The 26,794-nt window shown below is 39.1% G+C and overlaps 1 protein-coding gene across 8 annotated transcripts in view; it reads left to right on the top strand.

The window, feature by feature from the left end:
- Positions 1-26,794, top strand: part of BEGAIN (brain enriched guanylate kinase associated) — a 169,744-nt gene that overhangs the window by 111,061 nt on the left and 31,889 nt on the right. For 6 of the 8 annotated variants that reach the window (XM_054828834.1, XM_054828830.1, XM_054828828.1 and 3 more), the window contains 2 exons: positions 1,047-1,103; positions 5,779-5,845. In XM_054828834.1, the coding sequence (XP_054684809.1) occupies positions 1,047-1,103; positions 5,779-5,845 (124 nt within the window). The remainder of the gene's footprint in view (positions 1-1,046; positions 1,104-5,778; positions 5,846-26,794) is intronic. The other 2 variants (XM_054828835.1, XM_054828831.1) reach the window with 1 other exon arrangement.

Raw genomic sequence — 26,794 nt, 5'->3', positions numbered from 1 at the left:
AATGGAATGACACTGAAAACCTATTATTTAAAATTGTTGAAGCTGTGGTACAGCGCTATTGCAAATCAGGGGCCCAGTTAATGTTAACGACAAATTACAATAAGCATGCACTCCTGACATTCTTGGCACTGATTAAAATGGTCTGTAATCTAGCTTTAAATTTATCAGTGATTCTTAATATCCATTTTTTCATTTCTTTGCAAAACTTCTCAACCTACAATTATCCATTTATGCAGGAATTTGTTTGCATTTGTTGTGAGGACTTTCCTAAACTGATGTAGATAATTGAACTGTTTGATTTACTTCACTGGATGAGTCAAAATGGAATTCAGAACAAATCATTCCAGGGCTATACCCAAAGAAATATTTTTCATTCTTTGCAGAAGGCAAAAACCAAAGCAAAACAAAGTCAGAAACCACCAACAAAGTGAGTCAACCAAACCATTTTATGCAAATTTTAAACAGAAATAGGCTGTAAGACCTCAAATTAGGAAACATCCTAGTGTGGTCTTATAACTCAAATGCTCCCCTAACTGGGGAGGCTTCTTAAAACAAGACCAAACTAAGCAGGTGTCATGATGATCCTGAAATCTACATAGACCTAGCAAAAGCAGTCTGAAGAGTCTCCATATTGTTTTCTTGCCAACAATAGTTTTCCTATCACTTCACTCAGAGCAGCACTATTGAAAGTAACTTTGCTCTTGAAGTAGCTTTGTTCCAACATATTTCAGCTTTAAGGACAGGTACTGAAATGATATTTCAGGCATGGCTGCCATAAATCCTGCATCATATTTAGCAGAGGGGCTGGCCATCCCACTTCTCTTAAAATAAAGGAGCTTCCTAGTCAGTAGGAAGCCTCTTATCAACTTCATTGGGCATTGATGAGTTAAGCACCCTTCAAAACTTAGGCCAAAAGTCTGGTTTTTGCTCATGGCAATGTCTAGCACTTGCACCAAACATCAGATTAGTAGAAGTGACTTTCCAATATTCTAATGGAACATTGTACCTTATTATGCAGAAAACTTATATTAAAAATTATGTTTCAGGCAGGTGATTACTCCCCTGAAGACATATCATATTGGAAGCCCAAAATATTTTACGAGGTGAGCTTTAAAAATGTTTCTATTGAGAATAGCAAGGCATACCACAAGTTGAACTAGGTTTCTCAACCTGAAGAAGGATAATGTCTGAAACAAAACTGTCATCCAAAAGCGTGTCAGCAACATGTCACAGAGGAAAATCAGTGTGAGCAAAACAAGGAACTAGAATTAGTTTCAATACTGTGTCTCTTGTTTTATTCACTGTACAGGGAGAGAAATTCAACTCTCCTAATCAATAAGCCCTGTATAACAATATCCCACTTGCATACTAGAGAACATTTCTGTTACTAAACTTCCGTTACTGTTGAGTGCAGAAGTTTTCCAAGAGGCTGAATGGACATCCTTTTCTACTCCTTTCTGAAAGCCTTTGTTGTCTTAATTTATCCAGAATTACCTGTGTTGCTGCTAGGCCTCCCCTCTCTTACCCAAGCAGGGAAGTCATTTATGTGGCTCAATGGTCAAGTTTTTGACCTCTCTACAAACATTTAGAGGTGACCTTTTTCTTCGGGCCCAGTGGGAGCAAGATCAGGGCAGTGCTGAGTGGGTTTGAAAATATTAACCGTAAAGCATAGGTTCAGCTTTGAAAAATGACTGAAAAGAGATTGGAGGTTTCATATACCTCACAGTGATCCCCTAACTGACATGACTGGCATGGCTTTTTTTAAGTTAAAATTTAAAAAAATATTGAAATACCAATCTTGGAACCAAAACTGATCTCCGAAGGTGACGCTCGGTTTTCTGCTTTAGACCCTATCCAGGAAACAACTTGGCAAGGTCCCCATCCTAGCTTTTACCAGAGAGAAATTTTAAGACGTGAGAAATAAACCCATACAAGCATATACTTAGCACTGAGATTAGCCCCCCCCACATAATTGTTTCACCAAAAGCGAGACATTTCACAGGCTGAAGGGATGTTCTGAGTAGGAATCCTGTAGCTGTATTAGCTTTCGAATAAATGGGGGGAAAACTCCCTTGTTTTCATAAGGAAGTCGGTGTAACTTGTGATAACGGAGAGGGAAAAGGTTTTTTGAACAAGACGTTACTATTTTAACAGTCATCCTTCAAAGCTAAACTGCACTTTGAGTGAAATTCTCTTCTTTAGAGAAAGTCAGCCCAAGCCTGTGTTTTACTTTAGATATATTTCATGGCCTTAAGAGGGCTTGAGACTGAGTGGAAGCAGAGAAAAAAAGGCTTTTGCAGCCTTCCTCCTTAGTGGTGATCTGCAGTCTTTGGGAGGAGTGTGTTGTCTGCTGGGTTAGAGCACAGACATGTAATGTTCAATTTGGGCAGAACTGAACTTTTCATCAGGCCCTAATGTAGTCGAGAATGTAAACATGCATTTAATGCATGCACATGTATGCACTTGGAGGCACATGAGTATCACCTAATAATATGAAAACCAGAAAAAGCTATCAAAAATGATAAGAAGTTATGATTCACAGGAGTTTATTCTTAAAATAGTTTCACAGGGAAGTGAAGCTGACCTATTTTTACTTTATTTACAAAGCAGCCAGATTTACAACATTAAAATGTTTCATACTTCACAAAGGTCAGGCTATCTGGGTGTATTTTTTCTGCAAACAGGATTAAGTTACTGTTTGTTCATCTGATCATTTTCAAATTGGAATAATTTTCCCTACTCCTCCTTTATTTTACAGTGTTGCCCAAAGATTGATTTGATTACCCTGTTCTTCTTTTATCCCTTTAACACTTTCTTCCATATATTTCTGGGTCCATTCCTCTCCTTGCCACCCATGTTTGCTGACACTTCTTTTGGCACAGTGGATTTCCAATTTGGGTTTTATGCGTATATGTGCATGTGTATGTGCTTGTCTATGTGTGCACGCGTTTGTGCTTATTTTGACTACCTTTGCATAATGTTCTCAATAGAAACACTTTTTGAAGCTCAGTTTCCTACTTACTGTGGATTTTTTGTTTAGATTGGATTCAATTTTACTGGGAAGTGGTCAGTTTTTTCAGTGCAAAATGGATGTGTTAGACAACTAGGGTTTGTGGGCTACTTTCACCTAAACAGAGGAAAATTTGATGGGCAAAACCAAGAGAAGTTACAAGGAGAGAAGCAAAATTATCATAAGCTCATGCAAACCCCCTCTACCATCTATGGCATGGAAGTGTTGCTAGCCAAGAACAATTACATTAATGGTAACCAATCTTCCAGGCATCCATATCAAGGGAAAAACAATGTCAATAGAAGCTGTGGAGCAAACCCAGTGATGCATTGCCACCGTCATAAGCCAGATATCCAAGTAACATTTACTGCTGGTGATTCATGATGTCAAAGATATGGAAAGGGAAACTTCAGTGTCTCCCTTGAGCTCTCCACATAGGTCTATACTGCAGAACAGACTGGGGTACAGAGAGCCCTGAGCTAGAAAAATCCTGAACCAATATTTTTTTCCCCTTTTCTTTTAGGCATTTATGCAGATGCTTTTGAATCCGTGCAAACTTTTAGGAGGTTGCGGGTGCTAAAAGTTTACATCGGTTTTACACCATCTCTAGTTGAACCACAAGCTGCCTAGGTGCAAAGCATTTTTAACATGTTCTATTTTGACTTACTAGAGAAAAACTGCAGACTGTGACAGAGAAGATACTGGGGCACCTCTGGTCTCAGCCAGCAGGCCCTATCTCATTTTTCTAAATCCTTGTTCCCTGCAGCACAGCACACAGCCTTACCAGCAAAACATAACTGTGTTAGTGCTGAGTAGCTGTTTGCAGGCAAAGCCACTTTAAGCCTTCTTGCTTCCACTGGTTTACCAAGATCATCTCTGCTTTCTTCTTTGCCATGAAAAGCTGGGTACAGAGTACCCTAAGATTTCTCTCTGTTGTGTTGACTCTGGCTAAATAGTTGTGAAAATCCCAAGTATACCTAGAGCTGCACAAATAAATATCTATACAGAGGCTTAGCAATAAATGCTGCATCTAACAGGAGCATGGACAATTCAGAGATCTGTAAACTTCAGTGAGTCCTTTAAGTCACCTGGACATTTACACAGTGGCACTGTGAGAACTGGTGAATAATGACAAAGCTGTAGGTTGGTACAAGTCTCACAGATTTTGAGCCCACTGGGGTCATCACCTTAGCAAACACTCTACCACAGATCCTCCTTACTGGGAAGAAATCTCTGCTCAGCAGCTCTGTAAAATGTACACGATGCTGAAACTTCCCCCAGGTTCGCAATGCACGTTTGAAACGGCTGCCCTGAGTCTGGGCTGACCCTTGGTACCCTGGGGAGTTTCATCCGTGGGGATGTCATTATTTATGCCCACAGAGCATCTGTCCTCGGCACAGACCTCTCCTCCCAGGTCTGTGCGGCAGATGTTATGGTATTACTGGGAGCCCCAGCGGGAGCTCTGCATGCCTCGCAAGGGGCACCGTGAGCCGCTGGACTGCCCCCGAATGGAGAATTGTAATCATTTAACTGGAAAGAAAATCTCCATGACAACAGAAGCAGGGAGAGACACTTCACTGCCAGGAAGAGGTGGGCTGGACCCCTCGATTCGCAGCCGTGGCATGGCTCAAATACAGGTCTTCTTTCTGATTTCAACAGCCACTCCTAACCATATGATAAGCCAAAGAGACTTCTTTAATCCCAGTCCCTTCCTGATCATCATGGAAACTACATCCAGATCCAGGCTTCTTAGAGGAAGTGGCTTTCTGCTGAATGAATATGTATTACATCTGACTTCACTCTTATAGTGAACGCACTTGCCCATTACCTAAAATTCACTCACCACTGAAAATACTTTGAACTGTTGACCTAAGATTCCCAGTACAAACATATAGATGTATTCAGAAAAACTTTTCATAGCTGAGCTTCTAACATTTGCTTTACATTTTACATCCTGTTAAGGTGATATGTACGAACAAGAACAAGGAGCTACCGTCCTTACCTTCTGTGAAGAGAAAAGCACAGCTACTACCAAAATAGCAATGCTTTTCCCACAGGCTGCACAGCTTGTTCATTACAAGTAACATCTAAGCAACCTAAAGATGTTCAGAGTGAAACTTTTCTTTGGTGTATTGCTCTGGAATAAGCAGGGAAGTCTCATTTTGTGAGTCCATTCAAACCCTCAGTGCCAATAAAAATGAATACCCACCTTTTCCAGGCTAAGCTATCTAAACGTATTCCCTGAAGACGATGTATTTAGCTGTTCAGAATAGACAGTTTGTTGAACTTCTGACAAAAGAAGGAATATTCTCTTCTAAGTCATGTGTTGATGCCCACGTGTTGCTTTTGCTACAGTCATTAGGTTTCTGCTGCAATTCTTATTAAGAGAGCTCCATAAATCTTTTTCTGTACTTTCTAAGCATACAGCTGAAGCATCCTCTCTGACATATTATTTCTGGGCCTGATGTAAAGCTACAACCTCTTTGTGCAAGTTCCTATGCTGCGACGCATGTCTGCACACAAGTGCAGAACAGCAAACATATTTTCACTTCCTGATGGAATTTGCCACTAAATATAGTAATTAAACATGACAAAGAAGTTTTGCTTAGGAAGTAGGTGGTAATTACATTTCAAAGGCAACCACTGACTGGCAATGGGAGTAGATTTCAAGTAGTGCCAGCCAAGGTTTTGTACTGATGTGACAATTACAGGTAAAAAACAACATTAAAAACAATGCATTCAATTACATGATATCATCTTTGTTTTAGGATACAAAACAATTACCTAGCCTTACAAAGAATTAATCAGGATCTGGAGGATAAACTTTACAGAATGGTAAGTTATCATAAGTGAACTTTTTATATATATATATATATAAAAAAAATGTGGTTTTATGGTTCTTAAGTCATAGGACAAATGTATATGTAGCTGTAATTAAAAAAAACCCCTCATGCTCCAAAAGCACTATGTGTAAAAAAGATATAGAACTTTATCAGTATTATGGTCTAGAGCTCAAGCTGTGTACAACAGCATAGATCCATCAATTTAAATGGAGATTGCATCGGCTGATGATCTGGCTGAGTAAATTGTACCTTTAAAATAATTCTGGTTAATTTAGTTAATAACTTCATGGGTTTAAAATATTTATGTTTTCATTAAGTAACAAATTTAAATAAGGTAATCCAAGGTTTTCTCATGTTTCTTAGATACTTTCACTCAGCTTTTATTAAGTGATTTAATAGAGCTTGGATGATCTTTTATATGCTGTCGTATCTATCAGTCTCAGTGTATTAATTTGTAATCTGCGTGTGTCTGCAACCACTATGTCAATGTCACTGTCACAGGGCAATTAGTAACTGAGTGAGGAAACCACTGCACCATTTATGGGCTCCACACCTAGGACTAATATTACAAGACACAGCACCTCTCATTCAAAATAGTTTGATGTTAAAAAGAAATGGCAATGTTTTAAGTGCCTTGGCTCATTGCTAATGCTGCTGGGACATCATACTCACTATTAGGAGAAAATTTACAGAGAAATGTGAGGGTAATACATAAAGAACAAGAGTTTTGAACTTCCAAAGATCTTCAGGTCATGAGCACATCCAGAGCTGCTTCCTCGTCTCCCGGCTCAGTACGGTCAGTCGTTCCCTGCTCTTCACCCCCCATACCCGCCGTGGCCCTACGAGCACAGTGCACACACATACGCACTCGGTTTGTAGGTCCGGGCGGAGACCTGACGTACAGCTGTAAGGATGCTAGGATAAGCCTACATTTTACACAAGCCTCATATGTAACATTTGCATGGGTGAGCAGCTTGGAATGAGGGGAACAGATTATTCTGCTTTAAGAGCAAATAGGGACTATGGCAACATGTTGGAGAGACACCAGACTTTACTAAGAAATGGGAAACAAATTTTTGAAAATGTCATCGTTCTTATCTCAGGAGTCTGTTTAAATAGCTGACAATGGATAGACTACTGATGCTTTTGTAACTGGCTAACAACAGGGCAGAGTTACAGCTGGGTTATGGCTGATGTGTGTTTATAAATATGTGTATAAACACTGTACAAGCATAAATAACATTTGATCTCATGGTATTTTTTTTTCTCCTTTTTTCCTTTGTTACATTATTTTTCCTTTTACCCAAATCACTTTGAGATTTTATCTTCATCTGTGACCCAATTTTATTACATATGCACTACAAACAGAGGCATTCTTACTGGTAAATGAAATAAAAAGATTAGAAACATGGAAAGAAGGACTCCAGAAAATCCATGCTTTTTTATCAGGTATTTTGGATCAAAGCAAAGAATCTTTAAACTGATGTTTAAAATGCTGAGCAATTATTTTGGAGCACAGCACAGAAAGAAGGAAGGTTGGTTCCATGGAACATCTTTCTTTATCCCACTAATATGACAGTCATTGAAAGTAGCTTTAGAGGCTTGAAGAAGATCAACCAGGCTCTATACCACTTAACTGCAGACTCCGTTGCCTTCTGAAACACTGAAACTGAAGACACAAAACAAAACCAAACCAATGTTAAATGTAAACTCTATTAAAAACAAAAAGATAGGGAAAACAGTACCATATTTGATTTAGATAAGCCAAACCATTTGATTTTTGGGGCACTCCAAAAACCCTCGATACTTCAGAGAAAGTTGGATTAAATGACAGCTGGTCTGGTTAATCAACAGCTTATGGTGGACTGAGCTCTTGGATACCTTTCTCTCCCTTTCCTGCTTAGGAGGAACAGCTGTGTTTATTTTTTGTCTAATTTAGTTTTTCATCGCAAAATCAAAAGCCTTTGATTTCTCTACCTTTATACAAATCTGAATATATAAACCATGTGTTTAGTTTCTCCCTCTCTCCCCTACCTCATCCCATCATATATATATGTATACACCACACACATACATACACTCAGATTCTTACACAACTTTTGACCATTTTATATGTTCAAATGCAACAAGTAGAGAAAAGAAGAGCCCTGGGGCAGTGGTCCCTTGGTCCCCCTGCCTGCAGGTGACCTTGGATGCTCCCAGGAGACCACTTTCTCCCTGCCCTTACAGCTGACCCACAACTCCCCCTATCCCAGTGACTGGCCCCAGCTCATCACCGCTAATCTGGGACTCCACCTTGGCCTCCCTCTTCTAGTGTTTTTGGGTATCATCCTGAATGTTAAAGCCTTTCATGCCTGCTACTGGTATAAGGGATGTAAAAAATAATCATTAATTCATCAGCAGTCACAGAAAAGAAGCTGAAGTAGCAGTTATTTTTCTTCTAGGCTTTGCTTCCTTTTGAGTGCTAATCTATAAAATATTTAAAAATATTTGAAAGCACACTTCTGATCACAGCAAATGGTGTCCAATTGAAACCTCTGTCACATCAGAACTTGAAATAAAAATATAAAACATAAACCACAGTGACTGCCTTGGCTAAGAGCTAAAAACTGCAATCCTGAAATCAGTGGAGAGTTTGCTGTATTAAAGTGGGCAAGACTAAACACATGACACAGAAGAGGCAGATGTAGCACAGAACTAAAATTCTGCTGTCACTACTCATAAAACTGTTCTTTCCACAAACAGGGTCTTTAACTGGAGAAGATTTGTTTGGTCTTGTAAGCACTGGTTAAGCAGGGGAATATACAGGCTGTCTTCTTAAATAATTAAGCTTTATAAGTTTGGGGTTTTTTTTTTAATATTAAGACATGGGAAAAGACTAAGCAGAATCCTTAAATTTTGCACTGTGATTCCATCACAGGACTGTTCAGTTAAAGAACTTTTTACATTACCTAGTTCCAGTTGTCACCAGTAGTCTTTTCTTTCCCTGGCAGTGTGCTGAGTTTCCCGAGGATGCTCTGCCATGGTCTTGCTGCTCACAAACAGCAGTTACAAGTAGATTATGCAAGTCACCCCAACCACATTAAGAAATCCTTTGTATGATATCAACCCAACTGTATCCCACATACAATCCTTACTGGAATTAATCAATATGTGTTTTAAAAAGCTTCTGAAGTTTTAAGGCTTTCAGTTGCAGTTGGTTCTATAATTTTACCTTTAAAGCTGTAAGCCAGATATTTAATGGTGTCTACATTTTGCAATAACTGTTCAATACTTAATAATAGCTGCTTAATAAACCTAACTGCTAATGAAAATCTCACCCATAGCTCCTTCCCCATCTGCATTTTGAATGTTCCTGAAAAACTCGATCTCAGAAATCCAGCTGCAAAGAGCTCGTGAGACCATATTCTCCAGAAAGAGCCTAAAATATGTCTTGCGTAACTAGAAAGTAACAGTTTGACAGACAGGCTGCTCAATGGTATGAGTTTGCTTGTCATGCAAAGTCCTTCAAGAGGCCAGAACGTAAACCTCTGCTCAGTCTAAAATGCATGCTATCTGCATCTAATACAAAAATACACAGGCAGCGTTGGAGGTGGACAAGGAAGGTGACAGCCCTGTGGTAAGGAACAGAGCCCTCTGATGACCAGGGGAACCAGCAGATAAATCAATGCGCCCACTTCATAAACCCTTACTCCCATATATCCCTCGGTCTGCTGACTGATGTCTCTCAAGACTGCTGCCAAACCAAAACCTTTGGTTCTTCAAAGTGTCATTCCCCACTCCTGTTGGGTTTGGTCACTGTTTTTAAGGAGGGAAATTGCTTTCTTCTCTCTCAGTGCCGGGTCAGCACCTTTCGGCAGCGTAGGCAATACTGAATGCTGTCAGACATCAGGGACGTGACTGGAGTCCTATGATCGGTGGTGTAGGAGGTCCTGGGCACCAGCTCCACCAGCCCTGCCAGGCTTCCCAGCACAGCCCCAGCCACTGGGACCGTGGTTCCCCCCTCTGCAAAACCAGCATCATCCTTTTGCACACATTGCATTATACATTTTATCATCTGTCAAGATGCAAACCATTACATCACATTAGTGCCTGATTTTTGACTTACATTAAGGCAGGCAGGGAGGTGTGACTCAGCCAGAAAGTTGGAAGAAATTATTATATAAACCGGCAGTAAAGAGGGATTTGTGTTAAGGATGATCAAGTCTGAAATGCTGCACTATCTGAGCACCGCACTGATTTTTATCCTGTTTCTTCCTATGCCTCTGAGCTGGAGGAGGAATAAGAGGTACAGCAAATACTTTATGCTCTATGTTATTAAGAGTTATTTATTCAGCTTCTGAATATCTGGGCCTTTCCAGTCTGCTGACCATAATATATAACTAAGAATCTCCAGCTGGGGAAATCCAAAGATGAATTAAATATGAGCTGAGGAATTTTAAGTGGTGCTCTGAGACTTTGTGTCAGGGGAATGTTATTTTAAAGGAAGCAGCTTGCTGGGTGTACAGGCCAGGAAGGTAAAGCATATGGAAAGTGGTGAGGAATCTGATGAACAATTTCAGTGAGGCATTAAAAGCACCTAACTACCAGGGTGAGTCCAGCGCTTTAGCTTTGGAGTTTAAACCACTCACAAGTCTCCCATGACAGCTACCAGTCAACCTCCAATATGGTTTAGATCATAAGTGAAAGATGAAGGCAATGGAGAAAAAGCTTATTTCTGACACAAACCTAAGGAAAGCAGAAGCCCAGCATGTTTAGGTTCCTGCATGGAGGATGACGACTTTGACAGTGACTTTGAACGGAGTGATTTAAAGCACATCTTTTTCATTTTCTTTCCTTTATGAGGAAGAACTTGCTTCCCCCCCCACCCCCCGCACTGTATGTCCATGAAAATCAAATGGAGATGACCTAAATATACTTAAAAAGATTTGCATCCCAAAGACAAGAAAAGTTTAGAGTCAGCTCAACCTGACAGGCTCATTTGCTCACATTCAGTGAAGACAGCTGTGAATTTCAAGAGAAATATGTACTGGTTGGTTAGTTAAGACAGAAGCCAGAGAAGGTCCATGTTTTGTGGATGAAAACAACTGCACAACAACATTTCTAAGGAAGAAAATGACCATAAATGCTACAGAAACAAGTAATTTATAAAAACAGCAGTTGAAAAAAAAAGCACTTCTAAGAGACCTTTAGGTTTCATCTTTTTATGCTTACAAGCGTTTTGTACTAAAGATCTCCATCTCTCACTAACTCTTTTCACACTCATTTCCTAGGTGAAAAAATATTGTCATATAGGCAATAAGACCAGCCTTTTAAACCCACACAGAATAACACACATGCTCAGACTGAGTACACCCATCAGTTTTGCAGTCAAATAAATGAATCCTCCAGGGTAAGTCGGGAACACAACTCCGCATCGCACAGTCACAGAGGTTAACCCATTGTTATGTGGCTGTCAGGGAGATCCTTCTTCCCAAGAGTCTCATAAGGCAGTCCAGCCTCTTCCTAATTGCTGTAGATGAATATGGCATCACGAGAGACTCTTCTGGAATCTAGTTTCCTTTTTTCCAAAGCCATGGGAAAACTTCTGCTCTGTCTCTCTTACTTAATAGGACATTTTCCACAAGTACCAGCAGCCTAAGGAAGCCGTAAAGTGACAATGGACACTTCTCACTTCCAACATCCTCTCCGTTGCATGATGACAGAGCTCCAGAGCTCTTTCCTTCTCAGCATGTGTCTTGTCTCTTGGCCACTGATATGCGCTTCTGATGCATGAGGTTTTTGATCATTTTCTTCATCCTGATCTCCACAGTTTTATCTCTGTCTCTCAGGACACCCTCCGGGGCTACCATCTTGACCGGCTGGGGATAGAAAAAGCTATTGTTTTCAAAGTAGCTGAAAAGAATAAAAATATTTCTGGGATGTGAGTACCTTTGACCTGTGCCTTCCTTGTAAGTGCCTTGGCCCTTTGTGACTGTCTGCCAATTCACCACAAAGACGGGGAAAGCAAGAACAAGTAAGAATAAGCCCGAAAAGGTGTTGTATAGCAGGCACTCCACATCTCAAAGTCCTTCACAAAAGCTGGCGTCAACTATGAATGTGGAAAACAAGGCACAGAAGAGTGAAGTGTCTTGGCCAAGGTCACCAGGAAGCAAGGAGCAAATTTGCAGATAACTCCTAGGTCCTCTCTATCCAAATCCTCTGCCTACAGAAAGGATCAAAGGACTTTCTAGGTTCTCTTAGATCTAATTTATGATGCCAGTTACTTATGTCCTGTTTACACAATAAATAGAAAATGGCAAAGACAGGGTTTATCACAGTTTAGAAAAAAAAAAAAAAAAGAAAGAAAGAAAAAAGAGAAAGAGAGATAGAGAGAAAAGCATATACAAGCAAAGTATTGGTCCATTTAGTCCAGGTCCCTATAGGAAGTTTCTGTCATCTGTCTCTATAATCTATTTTATTTCTAAATAAAGAAAATTACCTTTTGAAAAAAGGATAGCAGCTATATAACTCAAAACCATGTCTTTTTTTCTGTACAGGAGGGAATGTGGAATTAATTGAGATAAGACAATGACTTTTGTAGAGAGAAAATGAAAAGAGGAATGGAGAAAGACTGATTTGTGTATTGTCTTGTTCTAATTGGGTCCTTTATGGTCACAGAACAGTACTACAGGTGTGTAGGATCATAAAAATCATCAGATCTTTGGTCAATTTTGTTATCACAAGTGGTGTGTACCTCCAGCAGAGTCCTCTTTGCTCACTAGAGACGTAATATGTAATATTTTACTTTTTTCTTTTTCCTGCAGAAACAAACATTTCTTCTTTCAATGTACTGTCACTAACACAGCCTCAGAAGACACTATTACATCGACTTCAGGGAATTAGCATCAATCAACACCATCTCTTTTCCCTCCAGCTATAATTTATTTAGCATTTTATTATCCAGCAGGGCTCTACCCTGGCAAGGCATGTCACTGGTGTGAAATGTGGGAGATGATAGGTACATAGAAAGGCTATAAGAACATTTTATCAAGTTCATCTAAACTGCTAGCAGAAAGAGCATGGTCTTTGAAGCTGACTAGCCAGCTTAGAAAAGCTTTTAATAAGCTGATAGGTAAGATTTTTTTTCAAGCATAATTGCAATGTTGGGAGACCAAGGAAGGTGGTGGCAAGTAAAACCACCCCTCTGGCTGCCAACAAGCTGGTCCTGCTGTCAGTGGCGTTAGGCAATGAACTGATTATGTTCAATTACAAACAGCAGATCTACTGGTTTCCTAAAGAACTGGTTCTAAGTCAGCAGAATAAAACAGTTATAAACTAGGAAGAAACTTTTTGCCACAGAAGATAGCTACTGCCTGGAGTAAAATCCTGAGCACTTGAAAAAGATGTGCAGCCAGTTAATTCATGCTTAGAGGAGCAATCAGCACATGCAGTGATATCCTGTTCATTCTCATTTTATATCAAAGACCATATCTAAGCAGAACCCAGGCCAGGAATGACAAGACCCTTTCCCAGCCTAGGACCAGGTTTGTTTTCACTCATTGAATTTAGATAAAGTATCCCTGCTTATACCTTAAATTTGCTGCTCAGATTTTCATTCCAAAAGATCTGGATAAGAGACAACAGCTGCCTTTACCCTGAGCTCATGTAAGACACAGGGTGTTCATTGAACTGGGAACCTCAGGAATATTTCCAGATGACACTGTGACAAGAAGACCTTTAGCAGGAAGTGCAGATGTAAGCAGTTTTTATTATAATGCCCTTTTACACAGTGTATGCCGTGTAGATTGGCCTTATTTCAAAGAAGGAGCAAACTCTACAGCTGCCAGTGATAAGTCATATGAACTGACGTACCCTGCCCAGAAAGGCAATATTCCTATCCACCTCAGCCAATGCATGCTTTCCCCCAGGAAGAAACATTAAAGACCAACACTAGTACTTTTTTGTACTGGGAAGATAAATAATCATCCTGCATATGTTTTACAAACCACTTGTAAAGAAAAGCATGCCTTTACTTCACAAGCAGCACCTTGACAGCACTTCGCTAACCAGATTTCCTTCTGTGATGTTATTAATTATACACGAGTGCTGATTTTTTTTTTCCTTTTACTGCTGTGGAATTACATTTCAAGCTTGTGACATAGGGTAGTCAAGGAAACAAGTCTTTATAAGACCTTTCCTAGTACAAGATTGAATATGATATTAAGAGAAAATCATTCTTTAAGTGAAATGCCATAGACCATGAGATCAAAATCCTCAGACAAAACACTATAGCCCCACAATGTTATGTTTAATAACATTACACTGTTTGGAAGTCAAGAAGAGAAATCAGATTCTGCTGCAGGTCATTTTTTAACAGCAACCACTGTTGTTTATTAAAAAGGATAAATTCTATAATTTAACTCTGATGGACAAATTAGATCAGGTCAGTAATTTAGACTTGAGGCAGTACATTACTTATCAGAGAAAAAGATGCTGCTTATTTCCATAGTTCTGTTTTGCAGAATAAATTTTTCAAAGTGTTACAGACACAGAAGATGCATTGGTAGCACATTCATATATCCAGTTCCTTTGAGCTATGAAAAAAAGAAGAAAATGCCAAGCTTGAACATCCCATTATGAATTGTATTGCTATATTTTTCTTCTATCAAAAAATCCCCAGCAATCAGAGAGAAGTATTAAAAAGAGTAAACCTCTATATGCCTAAACTCTACCCTCCTCCTCTTGCAAATCTGAAATCCACCTCCAACTCTAAATAACTTTTCCCTCTCATTCAAGCCAGGTTTTTTAATCTTTTATGTCTTGGAATCCCCTTGGTGCTGGATTTGCATCTCGGAAACAACTGACCAGGCATATACAAGCACATCATAGTATCTCAGTAAAGCATTTCCTCATTCTTCTGTGATTTCTTAGCTATGTCTTGAAGTTGTTTTCTGTGTCTGCTCTCTGATAGCCTTGTTTAGTTCTGTATCATCTCAGAAAATAATAAGGAGCAGGTAAAGCAAGTGAATGTTCTTGAGCAATAGTACCCTCTCCTTCTCCAGGCGTTGGAGAGCAATTGTCTGAAATAGCTTGCTGGTTATGTGGTATGCAGATTTCACTATATCCTGTATAAATTTGCTGTGTTTTCTTAAAAGAGTTTCCTTCCTAGCCATATTTTCAGTCTTGCTACCTCTATACACTTCTTAATTATTGCAGAAGATATGTATGGAAAAATACACCTCTCTATTTTGGAAAATGATTAATATCCCAAACATTCACAATGTGACTACAGATTTTTTTCAATGAGTTTAAATTAACTAAATGCATACTTTTGACTATTCTTCCCCAATGTACCATAGAATAATCTGGCATGAGAAGGATTAGAAAAGACTTGATTTAATTATATGCTCTGTCTGAGCAAATACAATTCAATTAAGGAAGATGTGATTATTAAATCTAAAATGCATCAATCAGCTGTATGAGCTTTAAATTAATAAATAGTTCTTTTACAGTTACCCAACTACTAGACAGAGAATCAGAATTAAAACCTCTAATAAAATTAGCCCAAGTCTCTCAATGCAGTTTTTAAAGCATAATTTACTGAATGGATCTTTATGCGCCAGCTGTAGTAAACTCAATGAAGTTTGTTCCAATGTTGTGTTAATGTTAAAGTAGTAACAGATTCTGGTTTGTCACAAAATGTAGTTTTCTGTGTTGTGGGACTAATTGAAGAGAGCACAGTACAATACATTGGGATGTTTTTGTCTTCAAATTATCTGATACTTTAAGTTTTCTTTCAGTAGTTCTGTACTTTCCTGCCTAAATATTTTAGCAATTTTTCTTTCAAATTTCTAGTGCGGATATAGAGAGATATCAAAGAATGCAGTGCATATATAGACAAAGGACATCAAATAAAGTAAAACTTTAATTTCTATACAAGATGCCAGGAACACAGATTAAAGGCTGTCAGGGATTTCTAAGTTATCAATTATTAAATCTATCTTATCAAGATAGATTTAAGTCCTTCTAATAGGGTGCAGCCATTCAATACCCAAATCAAGATGCTAATGAGAGGTGTGTCAATGAGGGATTCGGTTTTGTTAGATCTCCAAAGACAGCCTAGTAAGAAAATGTAGGGAGTGCAAAATATGGTTGTGTCAACCTGCTGCGCTAAGATTCCCCACATGTAAAGCTCAAGCCATCTGGCTTTACGGGGTTGACATGAGGAGGAAGCTGAGCAAGCAAAACCCTCCCCAGGAGTGGTAACACCTCTGTCCTTGGCTGGAGTCCTGGGACAAGCCCACGCCGCGAGCAGAAGAGACCCTGCACTGGATACTGCCAGGTTGCAGAGAACAGAACTTTTTCTCCTCAGGCTGAATGTCTCTGCTTAATCACTCCCTGTTTTTTCCAGCTACATGTTTCTTCCTACGTGCACTAGGGAGGGAAACAGTCTGTAGGCAGGAGAGATGCTGATAGCCCTGCACGATGCTCCGTGCCAAGGAAAGCAGCTGTCTCCCCTTCCCAGGGTGGTTGGAGAATTATCTCCCTGTTAGATGCCTTCCCAGTACCTGCTCTGCTCCACTGTGAATTTTCATACTGTTATATTAATGTATCTACATCTCAGGGCTCCCAGTTAGAGTGACGCAGGAGCTCAGTAAATATAGCATCGCAGGGAGAAAATTCATTTGAACAAGGCTTATTTTACTCCATGGTGACACACGTAATTGGCTTTATCTGCTGCAATGAGATTTTGATAAACCCTCACTACATGGTCTTGCCCAGCTTTCCATTGCTCAACTTCCAGGAATGTGTCTTCTGAGTAAATAGCCAGAGATGAAAACTAAACAATGAGAATATATTCCATGAGGAAGAAGAAATACAGGCCAGAAGCCCTTTTGGAAGAGAGTGCTAAAGGATCGTGGATCTGCCTGCTTCTTCCAACTTTTTAACTACATATACTCTTCCTTAAGTTGATTTAACACAATTCTAAGGGCTCAGAGATTAGAATGAGGAATTTTGCTGGTAATTTCCCCACAGGAGCTAGTGCCAGCTAGCTTTGTTGTCTCCAAAAGAAGAGTTCCCAGTAGATTGCGGAAAGACAGGAGCCATCCATATAATTCCTGGTCAGAGAGCATTCCTCTCTTACAAGTAAAATAAGATAGAAAGCAGGATACCCAGGAAGAGAGTTGCTAACTAGGCATGTGGCTTCAGGTGGCAGATTTGGGCTCTGTGGAGTCCTGTTCCATTTGCCATGAGGAAAAGAAGCTGTTTGGTTTAGCTGTACTCTGCTAAAGCAAAGTACTGTCTGTGGAAGTGGTGAGCTATACCAGCTGGGCATCAGCCTAAATAACAAAAAGGGGACTGAAAGGAAAAAAGAAAGTATTCTCATTTGCCATAAAATCAAGGATAAAACCAATCCAGTCACCAAGGGGTATGAAAAGAGACTCTCTAGCTGCCAGCACTAAGAATCTAGTAATAAACCAGAAGAATTGGAAACAATGCATGTGCATTGATGCCAGACTATAACTGAAGCTCATGGAAAAGACTTGTGTGACTAAAATGGTTAAATTAGCTTGCTTGGGATAGATCAAGTGGATCTTGCAGAGCTTGGGAACAGTACTCTTGTATTGTGCCTGGCAACTCTGAAAGAGTCGTCTTGAATATTCCTGAATTATTAATAGAAGGCAGAGGCAGATCACATGCTGGTCTGTGCCTGCTACAGACCATCACGCTGCAACGGGTTGTGCAATATCTCTATAAACAGCTATTTGTAGCATACAGGAGAAAAAACCGCAGTCATCTTTACCCTTAATGGCTTGTGCTGATGGTCACTTACAGCCAGTACAGAGCTCTTTAGAAGTGGTTAAAAAAATTGTAATTACTATTTCCTGATTATGAAAATGCTGCATTAAACATAAAGGAATTCTCTTTTAGCCTTCATGATGATAAATACAGGGACACATCTTTGAACTAAAATGAGTTTTAGCTTAAGGGTAAGAGATCATGAATTTATTAGATTTGATATCTGTACACAGAATAAGATCTAAACCAATGATACATGTATTTAATGCAAAAAAAGAGTGAATCTTGCAAAACTGATAATTATCTTGAGCTAAACCATCTGTAAGAAAAGATTCTAAACACTTATCAATCACCATTCACATTGTTTTGCTAACAACAGATCTCACATTTAGGAATAAAGAGAAGAAAGTTATGATTAAGAAAAATTAAAAGAAGTAAAAATTGAATGTAAAATGGAAACTGTACAAATAGCAAGTGGAAAGAAGAACTGATAGCAATCAATACCAATTACAAGCCCTGAAATATAGAAAATAGATAAAGGAAGCAAAAAGATACAGGAAAAGAATTTGTAAGATTTGGTATAATAACGCAGAAGAAGTTCATATAATGAGAAGAAATTTAAACAATGACTTTGCTATTTTACCTATTAGGCATGGGGGAGTGTGCACTGGCTCTAGTAGTGCAATGGAGCAGAAGTCAATGAGCTTTTTGTGTTCTGGAAAATAAGGTATTTCTACATCATGAGATGACAAAATATTTTGTATTTTGACAGTAACTGAGGATGATAGTAAACATAGATAACTAAAAAATGGATGATTTAACTTAGGAACTCTTTATAAACACAGTTTCAGGTTTTGAAATTACCGTATCAAACGTGCATTTGAGGTTTTAATATGTATTACTAAGAAATCTGAGAACCATGGAGAATTTTCAGAAGATTGAAAGCAAACTCATATGCCATTACATAAAAAATGGAAATGCAATGAGAAATGAACTAGAGGGTTTTTTGTTTGGTGTGTCTTGTCCCGTCCCGTTCCCCCCCCTCCCCCGCCAAAAGCTTCACTCTTGGCCACCTACTAGATTTTCAACAAAGCTAATACAAGGAAGCGCTAGTTGGAACTTCAGGCAAAATGTGTGCTTCATGTCACCTACTTTTAGCTTATTAATTAAGTATAAGGGCGCAGCTAGTCCCTGAGCTCCTCTCTAGTCAAATAAGAGACAGAAACACCTCTACAGTGTGACTGCGTCATCTTAAAACAGGTATCTAAGCACACGGACATAAACACCCTTTGGACACATCTCTTCCACTGAGTAGAGATTAGACAAGCAGCTTTATCAAGTGCCTTACTTCTAGATGGTGAGATAAGGTTAAATTATGAGAGATGAATACCAGGTTCCTATGACTGTGATAATACTCTGTCATTCAAAGCTATGAACCCCTTCCTATCCTTCCTGGATATCTATGTTTCTTCTTTTGTGTGCTAAAAGAGCAATATACTTAAAATGATCCTTCTTAAGAAGAAAAAAAGACAAGATGATTTCAAAAATTTAAGTAGAGAAGAAAAAAAGATAGTCCAATCATTAAAAAGTTGTGCCATGAAATTTAATTTTCTTGAAAATAATGTATCAAACTGGGAAGAACAGCAGAACAACTATTAAAAACAAGTCAAGAATCATTATTTAAGTATGCAGAGCTTTCCTCAAGGGCCTGAAGCATACTTCCTTTTCTAAATATGGTTTTCATATTTACTGTGCTCTATTAAGCCAAGAGCACTGCAGAATTAGCAGATAGCTACCCAGTGCTAGGGCATTTATGATGAGAGTTTCAGATGGTTCTCTTTTTACATACATTATCTAAACATTATACTCATATTCTGGGCATGATTCTCTAAGTTCAATGTCAATAACTAGTAGTATGTTGGCGTGAGAGAGTATGGTCTTGCATAGGTGACTGTACAAGTAGCATCCCTAAATATTCTTCTATATTTAGCCGGGTACAACAATCTCATATTTTGCTCTTTCCTAGCTTAGCTGTTCCTGTTGTTCCAACAGTGCTTTTTAAAACAAAACAGTTCCTTTACCAAGGCCTGAGGGTTATAAAAGCTTTGATTCATTATAAAGGGGAGATCAGATTTAACCTGAAGTGAACAAAGTTTTTGCACAACCTGAAGGGTGTCCCTGTAGCTTAAAGTCTGTGGGTTTTTAAATCAAAATCTGATAAGCTCTAAGGGCTTAGAACATCCTCTCCTAAAGTCTCAACCGTTGGAGAAAGCCTCAGTGGAAGGTCATTTCTACAAAGATCCTCTTACAAATTTTCTGAGCCTCTCCACCTGCTCTCATCTTTGCTTGCAGTCCTCCTCCTGCCAAACACACTAAAGCCAGCTCAGCTTTGTAGCAGCATATTGGGTTTTGAAGAGACTTACTGTAGTCCTGTGCTGTGTGATGAGTTTGCAGTGTGTCCACACATCTCTTCCCATCCCACTCAGACTTTGTTCCCTCCTCCTGCATCAACAACAGATGCCTTAAGTAATTCTGCAGAGATTTCCAGTGCTGCGGGATGGGAAGTTCTTGCTCATGATGTCAAAATTTGCTAACACAGTTCGGAGAGATCAAGATTCCTGACTCTGTCTTCTAAATGATTAACTTTCTTAAGACTTTCTAGTTGTGTCATTACACTATCAAGTGAGTTTCAAGCAAGTATTCACCTGAAGAGGAAGAGTGACAAGATCAGGTTTAATAGTGTCAATGTAGGTTTCATAGTATAAATGCAATAGTTATTTTTAAGCATAATCTTGCATCCATAGAATTCAGTAGCAAAACTCTGGGGGTCGTATATAGGTACCAAAGTCAACTCTTAGCTGCAACTTTCTCATGTTGAAAATGACTCAGTAATTGGATGAATACCTCCTTAGGATAAGATGCACAATTCAAAACACAAAGCTCCACCCTACACCTCTCCTGCTGGAGTATGAAATGCTTTTATTGGCATATAGCTACTGCAGAAAACAGCAGGTTGGGGGGCTTTTGGCCAGGGGTTGTTGCTTTTTGCTGTTGTTTCTTGTTTGGAGTTTGGGGGTGGTTTTTTTGACAATACAGTTTGTTTGTATAGGCTCAAAAAGTCTGTAAATCCGTATAAAGTTACAGCACTTCTTATGGAATAGGAAACACTGTATTTTCACATTTCCCCTAGATTAGAAATGTATGCTGTATATTTGTCCTGATAATGCATAAAGAGCCACCTGTGCAGAAGAAAGCTGAAGCTAGAGCATGAGGTGCACAAGAAAAGTGGCCTCCATAGGGGCCCAGTTACAGAATTGGACCAGTTATTGTTCTAGAGAGGATGGTGCGGGTACAGTGGGCTGAGGAGGGAGTAGGATATCACTGACGGGGAAGAAAGCTTTAAGTCCGGACAGGGGGGTTGAATCCAAGAACTCTTCAGGTGATTGAAAGCCTCAATGGGAGCAGGCTGGTGGTCAGAAAATGACGGCTAGAGAGAAAAGAGGAATGGTTTCTCCATGACCACAGTTTATCAGTGGGAGGTCTGGTCTCACACAGGAAGAGTGCAATAGATTGTGAAGTGAAAAGAAGTAACAGGAATTGACAGCAGAAATGAAGAAGGAGCAGAAAGGTGGTATAAACTGCTGTCTTTATAGTAAAACAAGACCCTGGAGAATAACCTGTTTTCATGAATTTTCTACTACAACTCCTGAAATACAATCAAACACCTGCACCAAATGAAAGGTGCCAGGAGGAAGGGAAACTGCTCTTTGTCGATATCTTTTACTTTAATGTGTTTAATAACTATGTAGCTGACTTCTGCACAGCTTGGGTCTAGCAGCCAGGAATATTTAATACCGTAATAGACAAGTTAACTGACAATTTTATAGAAAACATTAACATTGCAAATATAGAGATTAGCAAGTTTGGCAACTTTGATAGAGGCTGTATCAATCATTTGTATTACAGTTGCACAGGAACTTTTCTGCCCCAAATCCCTGGGTACAGTACAAAAAATTAAAATTCAGCAGTACAAATATTTAAGCACAAGCCAAGTTAAACAGAGGGAGGTCTTAAAACAAAACCTTCTCAGCAGGACATTATGTATGAGAAGAGAGTTTTTAAACTTGAAGTAAAAGCTCTTAACCTAAGTGACTTCATACAAGCAATTAAGAATAATCAAAGGCCCACATCAATAGATATTAAGGCATACCTTATTACAGCATACATTGCATAAGAAATTCTGAATTATATTACATTGGGATGCCAAGAATTTTAGTGATTGTTTCATAGGGAAAGGATATGAAAAGTCAGTACTTGTAAGAAGGACTAGAGATGTATCTTGGACTTACCACTTAGAGGAGCTTTGAAGGCAGAATTTTATACATGATCTAGCTGGGCTTTCAACAATTCTGCAAAGCTAAGCATATTAGCTAAATATAATAATAAGTCCCTGAAGTGATCACAGCAGGAATCATTTTTTAGCACCCAACTGAGGCAAATAAAGTAAAAAGTCCAGGAACATAGCTGTTAAAATATCACAAGCATCTGTCAATCCCGTCTTGTCTGCTGTGTCCATCCACAGCTGAATTGCTTTTCCTCTCTCTGCTGAGGTACCTTATAGCTATCTCTAATTATATTTATTGTAGGAAGACAGATGGTCTGACTTTTCAAAAATATATATTTCCCTTATTATATCACAGTTGGGGAATCTGCTGGTGGAAGGAAGAGTTTGTATGTAAAACAGTCTGGATGAGATTCATTCCTAAATAAAATCTCTTCTGACAATAGTAACAGAAAAGCAGACCTTACCCTTATGAGCTAGGAAAAACCTTGAACACACTTTGAAACTTGCTGGAGCCCTCCCCATTAAGCTCAACATATGCTAACTCTCTTCCAGTTAATCAGCAGATACTGCCATCCATTCTCATTAAACTAAATCAGTTCCCTGGGAGATATCCCAATAAACTGCTGATCCCAATTAAACTCTTTCCAATTAATTTGCACTTCATGGAGGTTTTAGTGTTGTTTCACTGAAATCCAGTCTGAGACTTCTGCTATCCTGTGTGTGACTTCAGCAGCACTTTTCCTATAAATAGGGGCTACAGAATGCATTCCAGAGAAGGGATATGTCTTATGGAGATGCTGGTTTTCAAAGCACTTCCTGATATTTCAAAGTGCGGATGTTGAATGGCAAAGTGCTTAACTGGATCTGACGAAGAACCACAGCCTCAGTCATCAGTTCCAATGCGTGGTTTTCTTATCACCTCCACGGACTCCAGGCTTATTTCTCCCAGGCATTTTCCACTTCTCCCCACGTCCATCAGATTTCCTTCCCAGAGCAGACTTCTTCGGCTGCTGTATGCTCACAAAGAAAAATTACAACTTAGTACTTTTCAACTAGACAGTGCTGTACTTAAGCTTCTGTTAAATGTGTTACATACAAAACCTTCACCCTTTTCTTAAACATAATAGTGGTTACTCATAAGTGACTGGCTGTATGCTTGCAGCAATCTTCTCGATCTGGGGCTGAAACTCACACACCTGCTTTGCCATAATGAAGAATTTAAAATGTCCAAGAGGATTAAGGAGAGTTTCTTGCATTTGCCAGCCCCACAACTCTCAAATTTGTTTTTCAACAATAGCTGATGGATTTAATATATAATTTTTGATTTTTTAACAACAAGTATGTAAGTCAAATAATTCAAAAGAGTAAGCAGCCAGGTGTCTACAAGATTAATTTCTTCATGATAATTAAAAAAACACCTTACATTTGCAGTATGAAAAAGAGGATGATTTGAAAATATTTGTACAAAAGCCAAACTAAAGGGCAAGTAATTCTTATATTTCAGTTGTCAGGTTAACATGAACGTGTAACTGGGAAAATATATGAACCCATTGAGTACAGACCAACTAAGGCTCTACCAAAAGAGCTCATGACTTAGGCCGGTAGTTACCATCCTTCACTCCTTGTAGCAGATGTCTTTTGTATCTCTTCAAGCAAGTGTTAAATGTTAAATGCCCTTACTGGTATTCCTTATATGTGGATCCTGTTTCATTCAGCTATACCCACAAGTATATATCTTATTCTGCTATCATGTACATACAGCAACACAGACAATGCTGAGTATCTCTTCCCATAGAAGGAGAATTAATGAATTCGCAGCACAGAATGACAGTTAATTCAGTGAAGATAAGCGAGAATTACAACAGAAATATGGCTACAATAGATACACATGGCTTTCAGGCATATGATGTACCTTTTCCTCAAGAAAAAGGAGGGCAGAATGGGCTTGTGGGGTGATATATTTGGAATAGAATAGATTTGGGCAGGTTCGGAATTGGATAGACTTGGAAGGGTAGACACAAAAATCATTAAAAAAAATGATTGCATGACATACGAACAAGAAGTTAAGTTGAAACTGACTTAAAGAGAAGGTGCCATATATGTTCTGCACAGGGAACAGAAGGCAGTTACATATATGTACTACTGACATAAGAAAAAAATGGACACAGTAAAAATGAATAATCAAAATGACTGGAAGTTAGAATCACTGACTGCAAAATTAGCAAACCTGCTGTCTAGAAAAGTTTTGAAGTTTGTTGACTTAGAAGAGGGGCACAAGCAGAGAAAACAGAAGGGTACATGGAGGATTCACATTTATGGTATGGCCTGGGTAAGACATGGGACAGTAGTCAATACATCTTTCAAGTAGCCATACTGTCCCTGCTGCTCCTTGCCATACCAGGATCAGAAAGCCTTACTCACCAACACTCGCCACGGCTGCTATTCTCATCCCCTTCTTGGCCTTTATCACTCTTCCCTCTTCACCTCCTCCATCTTCCTTTTCCTCTCCCAGGAGTTTGTAAAGGAAAGAGGGAGACCAGGGTGGTTCTTGTGGGAAATGGTAGGGATTGTCAACTACATGGTGATGGGGACAGATGAAGTCCTGTACTCCAGAGGAATGGGGGAAAGAGGGTAGGAACCCAAGACTCTTGTACAGATCCCTGCTGAATACCTCCTTACATGTTTCTACCCCATCATCAGTTCTTCCAAAACCCCAATACGACCTACCTCAGTGAGATGCTTGGGCCAGTTTTGCCACTGAGATATGAGACTGGTCTCCAAATCCCAGAGAAAGAGTGAATAAAAAGACTGGCTTGATGGTGGCTCCAGCTCCCTTGCTAACGCTGTTCTCCTCTCTCCTCCCTGTAATATCCTGGCCAGGAGAAAAAGTTGTGTTATCGTGTCAGCCTGGGAGGGGAAGATACCAGCAGAAAAACGGATATGCAGAGACTTTCACAGGAAAATAAAACTGATGAGACATGTGGTAGCAGATGTGGGCAAAGTCTGATAACTGATCAGGGTTGATGATAAATGCCCAAATTTTCAACTACCTTTAAGTTCTGTGTCTGAGATCAATCATGCATTAGGGGGGGTGGGAAACAAACAAACAAACAAACAAAAAACCCAAAGGAAAAAGCATAGGCACAAGAACCCAAGGAATCGTTTTGACAGGAGGTACAATGAAATTTGCATACTTTATAGATGTTCCTCAGACAAAACATATTATTGGTCTTAGTACAAGAGTGGAATTCAATGAACTGATTTATAGATGAGATTATATTAGCTGATTTAACATTATCTTTAAACCCTAAAATCTATGACTCAGTCAATTTTACATATGCCTCATCCAAAAAGAAAATACACAGTGCTCAAATATTTGCTTATACTTAAAGCTTTTCTTAATAAATGGGCTAAAATTGCTCTTTTGTTGTAGTTTACCAGAGAATAGAAGCATCAGTTCAACAACCTTGTGAATTTTCTACCCTTAACGCAAGAGCTTTGCTGCAGAAAATATTATAGAATTTCTGCCTGAAATTATCCCCTCAGGCCACCACTAATGTAAACCTAAATAGATAAATCACTCATTTTGTGCTTTGGTATTTTAGGATGCACCACAAGAGAAAGAAGTAAGCAGTTACTGTGAATTTCAGTAACATGAATAAAGCTTTTTTGGGAAATCCTTGCAATACAGTTTTAACTGCTCAATTTTAAAGTAGCAGTAAGGCAAGCAAACAAAAGGAGGTTTCATTACCAAAGAAAAAGGAATTATACAAAATATTAAATTACAGAAAAGACAATCCCAGTAGTATAATGATTTCCATAGGGGTTTACACTTCATTAGATGTGCAGATAATTACCAAGGTAGTGCTGATGTTTTTCAGAAGTCTTTGATTCCCATTATTTTACATTTGCTGCCTTTATCTATTGTTTGTAGAATTACACAGATCAGAATTATTATTAGTAGTAGTAGTAGTATTTTATTATTTACAGTGCTACTAAGCAGTGCCATAAACCTTTGAATGACCTTGGAGACTCTACAGTTTGTCCACTCATTACTGAAGTGGCTCATTCCATCAAGGACTGAGAAGATGCTCAGAGCTATTTTGGTACCAGATATGTCTCTAGGGCTGAGGATTTCTATAGTGAAATAGAAGCACTCAAATACTCTGTGGGAAATACACCACACAAAAGCCTCATGTACAACTTAAGCTCCGCAACGATGATTAAAGGGGCTTGAAGGCAAGAGTAAATAGAGCTTTGTGCAGGCTTTTTGCACCTGCATGAACATTACTCTAATTGCTTAGGCTTATTTACTTTTCTTCTCACAGTCAGAACCTAGAGATAAGCTTCCACTGCAAATCAGTTTGAATAAAGCAGTCTGCACCAACAGCAGAAGGAAGTGAGCCCATGAATGTGTTCATTTGACTTTGCAGGCATGAACAGGCCATTATTATAGTCAATTATTCCTACTTCTTCTCCAACCAAACACTAAGCAAAACAAGAAAATTAAAGCCTTTGAGTTGGCAGTGCATGCACTTAATCAGAATGGGATACCAAGCAGACGACTGGTGGATCCAGGAGCAATGTCATAGCTTTTACTTTCCAAGTTGGCTTCAACAGCTAAAGATAAAACTTCTCCAAAATAAAAAGAATGGGGAGACGGACGACTATTATATGTCTAAACAACCTGGCTAACTCCAGATTTTTATCTTCATACACATTATTTCTAATTGCCTGCACCAGAAACATATGATATAGAAGTCAAGGTATGTCCCTTGTAGTGCTTACTGGCAACCAGAATAAAAGCACTGC

Source organism: Grus americana, chromosome 5 (genome assembly GCF_028858705.1).
Source record: "Grus americana isolate bGruAme1 chromosome 5, bGruAme1.mat, whole genome shotgun sequence".
NCBI lineage: Eukaryota > Metazoa > Chordata > Aves > Gruiformes > Gruidae > Grus > Grus americana.
This window is presented reverse-complemented; position numbering and strand designations above follow the sequence as displayed.